This window comes from Oncorhynchus gorbuscha, linkage group LG16 (genome assembly GCF_021184085.1).
Source record: "Oncorhynchus gorbuscha isolate QuinsamMale2020 ecotype Even-year linkage group LG16, OgorEven_v1.0, whole genome shotgun sequence".
Taxonomy (NCBI): domain Eukaryota; kingdom Metazoa; phylum Chordata; class Actinopteri; order Salmoniformes; family Salmonidae; genus Oncorhynchus; species Oncorhynchus gorbuscha.
Window position 1 is genome coordinate 47,670,739 of NC_060188.1, and position 13,967 is coordinate 47,684,705.

Sequence of the window (13,967 nt, forward strand, 5' to 3'; positions counted from 1 at the left end):
AAACTGATCGGTTTTGGAACACTACGCATATGTCATTCATTCAATTGTTGCCTCGTTTCATGAAACGTCATAATCTGCCACACTAAATTAGGTTACAAATCAGTTAGACTATGTTTTTATGGATATTGATTAATTAATTCATCAATAGTCATTTATTCACTTTGCAGATAATGTAGTTTTTCTATACGTGGATCAAAATGTGGTTATAGGCAAATCTGGTCAAATGGTGCTTTAATCAAGACTGCTGGATATTAAAGGTTTGTTTGATGCAGTTTAACAGCAACGTTTCTAAAAACTATGACTTATAATTTAGTTACAGGCTAAGCCTATCATAAAGCTGTCAAGTCTCCTAAATGTATTTTGTCAGGCAACCTTCAGTCCAGTCATCACCAGAGGGCAGTCAAACTCCACAATGGATATTTGTGCATTATGTATACGGTGGATTCGAAAAGGATTCAGACCCTTTAACGTTTTCCACATTTTGTTACGTTACAACCTTATTCTAAAATGTATTAAATCGTTTTACCCTCTTCAGTCTACACGGAATACCCCATAACGACAAAGCAAACACAGGTTTTTAGAAATGTTTGCAAATTTATTAAAAATTAAAAACAGAAATATCACGTTTACATACCGTAAGTATTGAAACCCTTTACTCAGTACTTTGTTGAAGCACCTATGGCAGCAATTACAGTATTGAGTCTTCTTGGCTATGACACTACAAACTTGGCACACTGGTATTTGGGGAGTTTCTCCCATTCTTCTCTTCAGATCCTCTCAAGTTCTGTCAGGTTGGATGGGGAGTGTCTCTGCACAGCTAGTTTCAGGGCTCTCCAGAGATTTTTGATTGCGTTCAAGTCTGGGCTCTGGCTGGGCCACTCAAGCACATCCAAAGACTTGTCCCTGAATGTCTTTAGGTGCCTTTTGATAAACTCCAAGCGGGCTGTCACTTTCTTTTTTTACTGAGGAGTGGCCTCTGTCTGGGCCCTCTACCATAAAGGCCTGATTGGTATAGTGCTGTAGTGATGGTTCTCCTTCTGGGGGGTTCTCACATCTCCACAGAGGACCTCCAGAGCTCTTTCAGAGTGACTATCGGGTTCTTGGTCACCTCCCTTCTCCCCCGATTGCTCAGTTTGCCCGGATGGCTAGCTCTAGGAAGAGTCTTGGTGGTTCTAAACTTATTCCATTTAATAATGATGGAGGACACTGTATTCTTGGGGTTTTAGATGTCTAGATTGTGCATTATGATGTTAATATGCCCACAAATCCAGCTTTGCAAATATGACACCCAACAGAAGAAGCATTAGGCAGTATATTATTAGTATAAAGACTAATAAGGATTTTTGTCAAAGTTAGACACCTTTAGGAAACATTTTTGAACTTCAACTGCAGATTTTTTACATAAAACATTTTAAACCATATAATTACTTTCAAATCAAACAACACAGTGACAAGTTAAGGCACTTACCATCAACCAATAATTTATAGATTTAAAAAATAAAAGGTTTATGTTTTGTTCCTGGACGAATGCTTTAGGTCCATTTTTGAAAAATCACGTTTGTTTGTAACAGTTCTTCCCTCAGAGAGACACATGAGCAGTTATCATAATGTACCAATGACTTGCAGAACAGAAATCTCCAGTACAAGCTTAATCACTGGCACTTTGGACATTACGTTTGAAAAGTTGAATAAATATATAAAGGACAGAAAGACTACATAAACTTTTCAGTCCACTAGTTTGTGTCTTCGGGTTTTATCACGACAAGATAGTAAATCTGAAAATATATTGTTGATCAAAGAGGTTAAAAAAAATATTGACAAAAAAGTAGAACAGAGAAGTTCCCAGATATAAGTTGCCTGATGAATATCTCATACCACCATGAATATGACAGCACAATACTCACAGTTAATCACTTTATTCTGTATACCTATAGTATAAACATGACTTAAGTCAGTGTCTGCATATGATGCTACACGCTGATGTATTTGACAGCAATGACAAAACCCTTCCAGCGAGCCAAAGAATTGGTCCTTATAGTTCAAGGCAAGAGCGTGGATATTGGTTACAGACTGTACTGTTTCAAAACCCTAGTTCTTTTAACAGGATGTAAATAAATGGCTTTATTTTGCATTAAGTCAATAAAAACTACATCAGTTAAGTGATTCATTCACTACCATGGATGAATGTTTTCTCTTGAGCAGATCCACCATCCAATTTTACCCCAACGGAGCACTGAACAAATCAAAACATTCATCCATTATAGCATGGGCAATTCCATCTAGGTTGGGCGATATGACCATTTTCACATTGTCGATTTCCCCCCATTAGGCTCCTGTCTAGCTGCCCTAATACAGACACTTGCATGCTTAGGAAAAGTATTATTATATATGGACTCGACACTCAACACACCACTGTAGGAAACATCCAACATTAAACACACATGGTTACAATAGATATGCTACTGTCTGGTTGAATCCAAATACCTTGGTGGTAAGTCAGAGACACTCTTCTGTCTGAAAATAAGTTAGTGTAAGTCCAAGTGTACAAAACATTAAGAACACTTGATCTTTCATTGATATAGACTGACCAGGTGAATCCAGGTGAAAGCTATGATCCCTTATTGATGTTAAATCCACTTCAATCAGTGTATATGAAGGGGAGGAGACAGGTTAAATACTGATTTTTAAGCCTTGAGACAATTGAGACATGAATTGTGTATGTGTGCCATTCAGTGGGTGAATGGGCAAAACACAAGATTTAAGTGCCTTTGAACAGGGTATGGTAGTAGGTGCCATGCACACCGGTTTGTGTCAAGAGCTGCAATGCTGCTGTGTTTTTCACGCTCAACAGCTTCCTGTGAGTATCAGGAATGATCCACCACTGAAAAGAAATCCAGCCAACTTGACACAACTGTGGGAAGCATTGGAGTCAACATTTCGGCCCCTTGCGGAGTCTATGCCCTGATGAATTGAGGCTTTTCGGAGGGAAAAACTCAATATTAGGAAGGTGTTCCTAATGTTTGGTATACTCTGTATACACTTCAAGGCCTCTTGCCAATCCCCTGCCATGCTCAGCCCAGATGTGCACGGTAGGCTAAATGCCATCTAGGAAAGAACTAAGGGCAAAACCAGCTGCTTTAGGTCTCCTCATCCCATGGGCAGAGCTGTTTATGGGGGACGTAGTAGTCAAAGCGGTAGCCCTTGCTGCAGCTCCTGATGCCACACGTGTACGGTTTGGTCCTTCCAGCCACGCCCCGGCGGCTGCGGCAGTATTTGAGCAGGCAGGGGAGCCACTCCAGACGTAGGTGATAGCTGCAGAAGCATGGCTGCCACAGGTCCAGAGTGGAGGGGCATCGCTGCAGACCAGAGACGTCCACTGTCTGGGGCAGGGGCTCAAACTCAATGGCCTCTATTCCTGTAGAGACATTTTGACTTTCGATCAAAGAATGTCTGTTAAAATGCATGGCAATGAACTTCATAGCTGTGCAGATAAACATCCAAAAGCTTAGGGACACTTAGGCAACAATATGGGGGAAAAAAGCTAGGATAGACAGAATGAAAACGTTCCTTTAAAACACCCAAACAACACTAACAGAGCATCTGAATGGAAGCCAAACTCACCTTTATCCAGCCAATGCTTGGTGTCAGCTGTCCGGGTATAAAACCCCTCATGGGCCTCCTTACACACGTTGTGGATGAGTGTGTTGAGGTGCCCTGCATGACTCACGTTCACCACCATGTCCATGTGGAGGTGTTCCACCCCACGCTTCTCCTCTGCCGTGCGGACCAAGTGGGGGTTCTTCTGTAGAATCCCATCACAGAACAGCTATATTTTAAAATGCGAGGAAGTTCAAAAAAGGACAAGTATTGCTGGTAGAATAGATTTAGCAATAGAATTAAGCTCCACTACTTTGTGTGAGGATTAACAGTTTGGTGGTAAGTTAGATAACTTTGTGCATAATTTTTTACATTATGGGCTAGTGATGAAGATACTGTATTGAAAGTCCAGGACGAGGCTTATTCTGTGTCTGAGAAACCAGCCCTATAACATGTTATTATAACACAAAATGGGTCGTTCCACCAATCCGGTGCCTTTTGAGAGGTTTTTTACAAAAGTTCTGTCGTCAGCTTCATAGAAACACGTATGTGGGAAGGTTACATTTTTTTTAAATACACCACTACCAGTCAAAATTATAGAACACTTACTCATTCAATGGTTTTTCTATATTGTACTATTTTCTACATTGTATAATAATAGTGAAGACATCAAAAATATGAAATAACACATATGCAATCATGTAGTGTCATGACGTTGGCCTGTTGGGGGACACGTTGATGAACCCCATAAATACCTTTCCCCTCTTTCCTCTCTCTACTCTACCGATGTGAAATTCCTTTGTTAACATAGAGAGTCTGGGAACATCAAAAGGTGGGAAACGGAACCCTATTTCGGTAATCCTACCAGTTGAAAATATGCATTGGTACTTACTGAATATGATGTCAGATCAGTTCGCATCTGAGACATTATTATTGATGATAGGACGACATAAACTGTATTTTGGGCCTCCCAGGTGGCGCAGTGGCTACTGTACTGCAGCGCCAGCTGTGCCATCAGAGACTCTTGGTTCGCGACCAGGCTCTGTCGTAACCAGCCGCGACCGGGAGGTCTGTGGGGCGACGCACAATTGGCCTAGCGTCGTCCGGGTTAGGGAGGGCTTGGCCGGTAGGGATGTCCTTGTCTCATCGCGCGCCAGCAACTCCTGTGACTATGCCAGCCAGAATATAGCATGAGCTTAAACGTATGGCAACATGGTATGAACTTCGAACTCTTATTCACTAAAGAAGTGATACCTCCAAGCCGTTGCGTTAGCGAAGCAACTGTAGACGTGGGCTGGGAGAGGATGGACAGAGTATCTGTTCTACCACACGACGACGGTACTACCATGTATCCAGTTTACCACCAGAGACATTCTTCAAAGGACAAGAGATCCCTGCTGGGCAACCCGGCCTACTATCTATGATCAATCTACCAAAGTGCATTATAGAGAAGATAGCCCTATTTGGTAAAAGACCAAGTCATATTATGGCAAGAACAACTCAAATAAGCAAAGAGAAACAACAGTCCATCATTACTATTAAGACATGAAGGTCAGTCAATCCGGGAAATTTCAAGAACTTTGAACGTTTTTTCAAGTGCAGTTGCAAAACTCATCAAGCCCTATGATGAAACTGGCTCTCATGATGACAACCACAGGAATGGAAGACCCAGAGTTACCTTTGCTGCAGAGGATACGTTCGTTTACCAGCCTCAGAAATTGCAGCCCAAATAAATGCTTCGCAGAGTTTAAGTAACAGACACATCTCAACATCAACTGTTCAGAGGAGACTGTGTGAATCAGGCCTACATGGTCAAATTTCTGTAAAGAAAACACTACTAAAGGACAAAAATAATAAGAAGAGGCTTGCTTGGGCCAATAAACACTTGCAACACTTGTGTCCTATGGACTGGAGTCCAAATTGGAGATTTTTGGTTCCAACCGCCGTGTCTTTTTGAGGTGTGGGTGAACGGATTATCTCTGCATGCGTATTTCCCACCATAAAGTATGGAGGAAGAGGTGTGATGGTGTGGGGGTGCTTTGCTGGTGACACTCTCTGTGATTTATTTTGAATTCTAGGCACACTTAACCAGCATGGCTACCACAGCATTCTGCAGTGATACGCCATCCCATCTGGTTTGGCTTAGTGGAACTATAAATTGTTTTGAACAGGACAATGACCCAACACACCTCCAGGCTGTGTAAGGGCCATTTTACCAAGAAGGAGAATGATGGAGTGCTGCATCAGATGACCTGGTCTCCACAATCCTCCAACATCAGACAAATTGAAATGGTTTGGGATGAGTCGGACCACAGAGTGAAGGAAAAACAGCCAACAAGTGCTCAGCATAATGTGGGAACTCCTGCAAGACTGTTGGAAAAGCATACAAGGTGAAGCTGGTTGATAGAATACCAAGAGTGTGCAAAGATGTCATCAAGGCAAAGGGTGAAGAATCTCAAATGTAAAATATATTTTGATTTGTTTAACACTTTTGTTGGCTACTACGATTCCATATGTGTTATTTCATAGTTTTGATCTCTTAACTATTATTCTACAATGTAGAAAATAGTACAAATAAAGAAAAACCCTTGAATGAGTAGGTGTTCTATAACTATTGCCCGGTAGTGTATATAAAGTGCCTACTAAGTGCCAAGTAAAGTAACATGGTTGACTGTGTAATAGGGTTGACAATAAATCCCTTTGTGACAGGGGGGAATAGAAGATTGTTGTGTGCAATACAAATTGGCAATTAAATTAAATTAATTTAAATTGAAACATTTCTAGCCTGTCTATCTAGGGGTAAAAGGGTTGACATGTTACGCTCAACCCATTCAGTTTTCCAACACAAAACAACAGAAAATTGCCAAAAAGTATAAAACCAGCTCACCTGCTTTTAAACTATGATATGTTCAATGTAAAAAAAAATGAATAATTTCACCATATTGAAAAGACAGTTCGGTTTGCATAACAGTTGATCTTAATGAGGGAAAGGAAAAGGGGGGACACCTAGTCAGATGTACAACTGAATGCCTTCAACTGAAACGTCTTCCGCATTTAACCCAACCCCTCTGAATCAGAGTGGTGCGGGGGGCTGCCTTATTCGACATCCACGTCTTCGGCGCCCGGGGAACAGTGGGTTAACTGCCTTACTCAGGGGCAGAACGACGACAGATCTTTACCTTGTCAACTTGGGACAGACGTAAATGAGTCACTAATCACATTAAATAAATGATCATCGTCAAAATTGACTTCCTCAAAGCAACAAAATAACTAGGGCTTTACCATGATGGTGAAAACTTGAAATGTTGGGGTTAAGGATTCCTAGAAGTCACAGTGAAATGCTGAATTTTGGCACTTTAGCAAGTCTTTATGGATCAGTTGATAAATCTATTTTTAATATCCATGTGGTCTATATTAAAGGGTACTGAATTTAATATAAAATTAAATATTAGTGCAAAATGTATACTTAACATATCAAAAGGGATGGAAAAGGCACTCTTTCATGTGAAGACCCATCTCTTATAATAACACCATTGGTACCATTCCTCCACATCCAAAACCTGTCCCTAGTTACCTCTCCCTATGCCATATATGGGAATGATGGCCCAGATTATGAGGGACAGTGGTGGTTTGTTACAGCAGCTCACCTGTCTGAGGCGAGCCATGGACTCAGTGGGGATGATCTCGTGGTGATCGAGGCGCGAGACAAAGCACAGCACCTGGTATTGGTTCTGGCCTCGCTCTGGCTCCCCCAGGATCAGAGCTCGAACGATCCTCACATCCTGAAAAAAAGAGAGAGGAGAGAAATAGGAAATATAAACAGGATATAAATTCACATATTAGTGATACACTATGCACTGAGTGTACAAAACATTAAGAAGACCTTCTTAATATTGAGTTGCACCCCCCATTTTGCCCTCAGAACAGACTAAATTCGTCAGGGCATGGAGTCTACTAGGTATCGAAAAAAAACTACATACATACTGCATGGCATAAGGGAACCTTTGTGTAAAAGTGCTGCCAAAACTCCACTATGCGTTTGGCATTAGGATAATCCATAAATAAGTAACTACTATATCAAGTGTCACGTCTGTTATGAGGGCTGACCTGACCTGACCTGACCTAGAAACATGAGACCTGAATCCAACCCTATACCCACATCTGTCACAATGCTACACTGACTTAATTTTGGCTATCCCAAAATCGACTATGTTTACATGCACACAATACTATGATTATTTTGAATACTCATATTAATATAATACTAAGATTAACATGATTTGCAAGAAGAACGTTTAACCTTATAATGCGGTTAACATGTACATATCTGATAATCAGGCTACAGTGCCTTCAGAAACTATTCACAACCCTTTACTTTGTCCACATTTGTTGTGTTATAAAGTAAAATTAAAATGGATGTAATTGTCATTTTTGGTCAAATTTCTACACAAAATACTCTTTAATGTCAAAGAGGGAGAAAAAAATCAAACATTTGTAAAAAACAAAGACATAAAAATAAAAAATCTAATGTATCGTGATTAGATAAGTATTCAAGCCCTGAGTAAATACATGCTAGATTCACCTTTGGCAGCGATGACAGCTGTGAGTCTTTCTGGGTATGTCTCTAATAGCTTTGCACCCCTGGATTGTACAATATTTGCACATTATTACTTTTAAAATTAATCAAGTTGGTTGTTGATCATTGCTAGACAGCCATTTCCAAGTCTTGACATCGATTTTTAAGTCAAAACTGTAACTAAGCAACTCAGGAGCATTCAATGTCATCTTGGTAAGTAACTCCAGTGTATATTTGGCCTTGAGTTTTAGGTTATTCTCTGCCTGAAAGGTTAATTTACTCTTTCAGTGTCTGTTGGAAAGTAGTCTGAACAAGGTTTTCCTCTAAGATTTTGCCTGTGCTTAGCTCTATTCTATTTTTTTTCTCATAAAAAGAACCCCATAGTCCTTGCTGATGACAAGCATACCCATAACATGATGCAGCCACCACCATGCTTGAAAATGTGAAGAGTGGTAGTCAGAGATATTATTATTAGATTTGCCCCAAACATAATGCTTTGTATTCAGGACATAAACTACATTTCTTTGCCAATTCTTTTGCAGTTTTACTTTAGTACCTTTATTGGCAACATAATGCATGTTTGGGAATATTTTATTCTGTACAGGTCTCCTTCTTTTCACTCTGTCAATAATGTTAGTATTGTGGAGGAACTAAAATGTTGTTGATCCATCCTCAGTTTTCTCCTATCCCAGCTATTAAACTCTGTAAGGGTTTTAAAGTCACCATTGACCTCATGGTGAAATCAATGAGCAGGTTCCTTCCTCTCCGGCAAATTAGTTTGGATGGACGCCTCTTTCTTTGTAGTGACTGGGTGTATATTCAATGCCTGCTTTTTAAAAAAATGTATCAAGCTACCAATAGGTCTCATTCTTTGCGAACCATTGGAAATAAATAAAAAATTAAATTCACTGCTCGACCGAGGGTCCTTACAGACAATTGTATGTGTGGGGTACAGAGATGATGTAGTAATTCAAAAATCATTCTAGCCCTCAGAAAACTGAACACATGAATGTTCTTGCAACGCTCCATTAAACGTGTCTATAACATTAGCACTATTATTGCACACAATGTGAATCCATGCAACTTACTATGTGAATTGTTAAGCAAATTTTTGCTCGCAAAACTTATTTAGGCGTGAATATTTATTGACTCAAGACATTTCAGCTTTTAATTTTTAATGAATTTGTAAAAAATGTAATTCCACTTTGACAGCCTGAATTTAAAATATATACAATTGAGTTTTTTTGGTCACTGACCTACACATGATACCCCATTTCATGTGTAGGCCGGTGACCAAAAATAATACATTTAATATATTTTAAATTCAGGCAGTGACACAGAAAAATGTGGGAAAAATAAACAGGTGTAAACACTTTCTGAAAGCACTGTACCTATAAGGTAGTAGTTTTGGAATTGTTAGTTAGATTACTCGTTGGTTATTACTGCATTGTCGGAACTAGAAGCACAAGCATTTCGCGACACTCGCCTTAACATCTGCTAACCATGTGTATGTGACAAATAAATTTGATTTGATTTGATTTAATAAGACTTTGAAAAATGCAGAAAATCGCCAATCAATATTATCCTTGTATCACAAGCGTTCATATTATTTTTGGGAAGCTTATTTTATTCTAAGTTCAGACATATGCAGTTTGTATGTGAAAACTATTTCTAAGATAGATAGTCTACTATAATTTCGTAACACACTTCACTCGCACCAAGGAGGGAGGCTCGTGAAAGCACATGTGCAAATCAAATACACTGCATTAACTCCGATTAAGGTGTTACATTTTATAATAATTCAAAAGATGGCAACAACAACAAAACTAGTGTTTCAATTTGTTGATGGTTACTCTGCTTATGACCTTACCATAATTAGGGTTATGCCAAACTCAGAGTTGTGTCATAATCAGTTGAATATATTAATATAATACTTAATCATTATTGTGCATGTAAACATACTCATTCTTAAAACTCCCAGTAGAACACAAAGCAGAGGTAAACATCCCAGTCGGCTGAGTAGACAAAGGAAGACAAGGCTATCTGAACAAGGAACAAGTCCTTTTCTTCTCTTCATTTACCCGTCCCATTGGGTTGATCACCCTCGGAGTAAAACAAGTACCATGATTCAAACACTCTGGTCCTCAAGTTGGAGATGTCGATAATGAGGTCAGGGAAACTGTGGAGTGGTTGAGGAAGAAGAAGAGAAGAAGAAGGAGGATGGGGGACTCTTGTTTCCCCCACTGTGACGGTAGAACATCCCGAGGAGCAGATGGATGGGGTATAGAGAGTGGGGGAGGGGATGGGAGCATTCCTGGAGGGGCCTGTGTACAACTCGATTCAAGGCAGGTTTCTTATGGTCGAACTCCAGGCCACCTACAGGGCTCTACACAGTCTACGCAATGGATCCGCAATGGATCTGCTGGAGGTTACTTTGCATATGTACTTTTGTGATGCTGGATTTTTGGAATGCAACGCAAATGGATCTCCATAGCTCTGTCTGCGTAGACTGTGAAATCACTGTGGTGGGCCCTTAACCTCTCAATGGGCAACCAGTGATTGTCTAATGACTAGCATGATCACTAGAGTCCAAGGAAAGCTAAAGTGAGACATGGTTTGGGGATTGACCAGACAAGTTAGGAGGGATTCACACCGACAGAGGATACAGAAACAAAGCTATTTAAATAGGGATTAGGCCGCACGTTGAGAATATCACCACAGTCTGTGAACAAAGCATCAAATGTCTTTATATAAATCTTTAACAAAGTACCCTATAACATAGCTTGATTAAAATGCTTACTTGAACACACCAACACTGATAAAATCGTCATGAACAACAACAAAAAAATGTCAAATGTTACTTTCTCAGAAGGATTGTATTTTTACCAATAACTGCGCTGATGCTGTAAAAACATAGCCTGTACAAAACAAGCTTCCATGGGGCAGCTAATAGCTGGAGGTGAGGGTGCGGAGATGAATGCGTAGTTGGCTCATCATGCATACAATCTGATATAACCTGCATGGGTTTGCTGCTGCCCTGGGTACTTCATGGGGGCTGGGTTGGCATGGTAAATACCTCTCACTGACAGACAAGAAGAAACGCACCACAGAGCCTCCGATGACAGGTCAAACTGCAGCTCCCATAGGGATGAAGTGAGAGGTGACTCTTTTCCTTCATCTTATCCCCATGCCATCACAACCTGGGACCAAACAAATGACAGATGGCTTGGGAATCGCACCAATGGTTGAATTGAGATACATTCAACAGGAGATATGTGTATGGTGGTGTATGAGGGAGATTTACATTTCTCAACTCGGTTTGAGGCAGAGGGATATTTTCCGGTTTTAAAAACGAAGGTTTGTTTTAAGGTCATGCTGAAATAGCGTTCAATGTATGAAGTGGGTGTAACTTGTGGGCCACATGATCACCATTACAGTCGTATACAACAGTCTACAATCCTGGGTACCTTTAACATCACTCCAGCTTGGCAGGCCTCTCACAACTGGATACAGATTGTTCCCTGTCTGGTGAAAAATGCAATATGGCTTGAAATGTCATGGTATTGACATTAAGGTCTGAAAGGCAAGAGTATTTTATGGTTGCCTAAAATGTTGATTCAACTATTCACATATAGAGGGAGGCGCAGGAATAGGGGAGGCACCAGAAACCAACAACACAGCTGCCAAAAAGACTTGGAAAAATAATACCAGAATGCATCTGGAATTTTCAGCCATTGATGCTAGATTCTCTGAATATTGCACAGCCCATTTACGTCTTAAACAATAATGATGTTATTCTCCAGTTAGACTCTGTCCCCTTTCTGCTCCCCCACTTACACACCATAGGAAGACAAATATTCCCTTCATTTTTGTTCATTGCACCTTTTCAACAGGTGCCTCTACAAGATGAGATGTCTCGCTTGGCTGTACAATAACTCCACTCTGGCAGCTGGCCTTCAGACCAATTCCAACTTTCCATAAATGTGCATAATGCCGACAGGAGTAGATTGGAAGCACGCACATGGAGTGAGGGAAAGCTGCTGTCCAAATTGACTTGATCCAGACAGAAGAAAATATGTCCCGTTCCCCTGCCTGTTAACTGTAACCAGATAAGCTATTGGGACTTTGAATGTGTCTAATGTCAGGATATCATGGGTCATTGTAGGGAGTTCATTAGCCAGGGTAATATCAAATGCCTGCTCAATCAGGGGCAGTTCACAGCAAATCCTAATTAACAAACACTTGTATTGATTGTAATAATGGACAATACAAAAAAAATAGGCCTATGTTCACAGAATATAACAAATATGATATAATTCTAAAAGTCAGTCCAAGAGGACTATTTGTCTTTGGTATTTCATCTCTTACAAAAAAAAGATGCTGCAAAAGGGTAGTAATTTCAGTCGGCTGTGATACTTTGGAAGCAGTAATTGCAGAATAACTGCAGTTATACTCCAGTAAAAAAAAAAACTGATTTTGGATGCCGTATTTACAGCATACTGCAGTTATACTGCACTCTGACTGCAATCTTTTCTCGTAAGGGTTATGAAAATATTTGTCTGTCTGGCAACACAGCAGCATATAGTTAAATAGATGTACAGTAGGTCTATAGATAATGGATAGGCCTTTATAATCTAATGTCCAGGATATCTATATAATAGACAGCATAATGGTGTGTGTATGTGTGTTTATAAATATTGGTAGTAACATAATGCAGCATATTACAAAGTTTTTAAACTGTTGTAAATATTTACATTGAAGAATATTGACTTAACTCACCCGTTTGAAATCAAATACCACAGTAATATGAGTACCATCTCCTTGCTTGAACTCGACTGTAATGTCATCATTCTCACTGTTGGCGTCCAAAATCTCCTCCCCAATTAGTCCATCACTTAAACGCACTCGTACTTTTAGTTCTGAACAAATCCCAAGCGATACAAGAGTTACCACTAGCAGAGAAATCCGAACTGGTGGCGATATCGCACTTGCATACATTCTGAAACTCATGGAATAACTTTAACTATTAAAAATCTGTCTACTACCCTCGTTGTAAATCATCTTGAAATCGGTCGCAAATATTTCCAAATCAACGAAAAGTCCTGAAAAGTCTGCATGAAGTTCAATCTATGATCCACAGATTTAATTCAGTATTGTGAAATCTCTGCAAGTGTTGGTGGCTACCATCCCGCATTGATCGTTGTGTCGCCCGAGTACATTCTATATTCTGGTACATTGTAGCGTTTCTGACGTCTGTGAATATAACGTTCTTGCGCACAATCATTAGGCTACTGTAACATTTGCGCTCTTCGTTCAGACGACTTTAACCAGACTTATATTGTGGCAGCCTTCATGAAAAATTGGAAGTCCTCATTTGAGTTTACTATCCCGTTCCCGTCACTTCCTCTGACGAACCCTACTGCACTGTAGGCCTATTGTGGACAATTGCAGGCTCGCAAACCTAAAGAAATATCACTCCCCTAACAATACTTCCCAAGAGGCGCCAATGACATCTGTTGCAGAATAAATTAACTCCTGTTCCATTGATTCAATAGTTTGCGTAATAATACACTTAAATGCATCAATGTGCCCAATTGTTATCCTAAGTGCCCAATTGTTATCCTACGCCTAGGGAAAGTAATTATTGAGCTTGACCAAACTTTTCTAGGGCATACAGATAGATCCCATGCCAAGCAAAGGATAGGTCCATTTAAAATCCGCCCGTCTCTGTCCCCCCAAAAACAACATTAGATTGATTGGGTAATACATGTCTTCTAAGAAGTGGTATTTAACA

The 13,967-nt window shown here is 40.0% G+C and overlaps 1 protein-coding gene across 3 annotated transcripts; it reads right to left on the bottom strand.

Annotated features, from left to right (window-relative positions):
- Positions 1-2,740: 2,740 nt before the first annotated feature.
- Positions 2,741-13,631, bottom strand: LOC124000512 (out at first protein homolog). 3 transcript variants are annotated; one of them, XM_046306919.1, is made up of 4 exons: positions 12,953-13,631; positions 7,245-7,379; positions 3,622-3,826; positions 2,741-3,415 (listed from the first exon to the last, which is right to left on the bottom strand). In XM_046306919.1, exons 1-4 carry the CDS (start codon positions 13,181-13,183, stop codon positions 3,138-3,140), a joined length of 849 nt encoding a protein of 282 aa, XP_046162875.1. In that variant the 5' UTR covers positions 13,184-13,631; the 3' UTR covers positions 2,741-3,137. The 3 variants fall into 3 exon arrangements, with proteins under 3 accessions (XP_046162875.1, XP_046162876.1, XP_046162877.1); XM_046306920.1 differs by having other exon boundaries at positions 3,622-3,802; positions 12,953-13,617; XM_046306921.1 differs by lacking the exon at positions 12,953-13,631 and adding an exon at positions 11,250-11,375.
- Between the last annotated feature and the right edge of the window lie 336 nt (positions 13,632-13,967).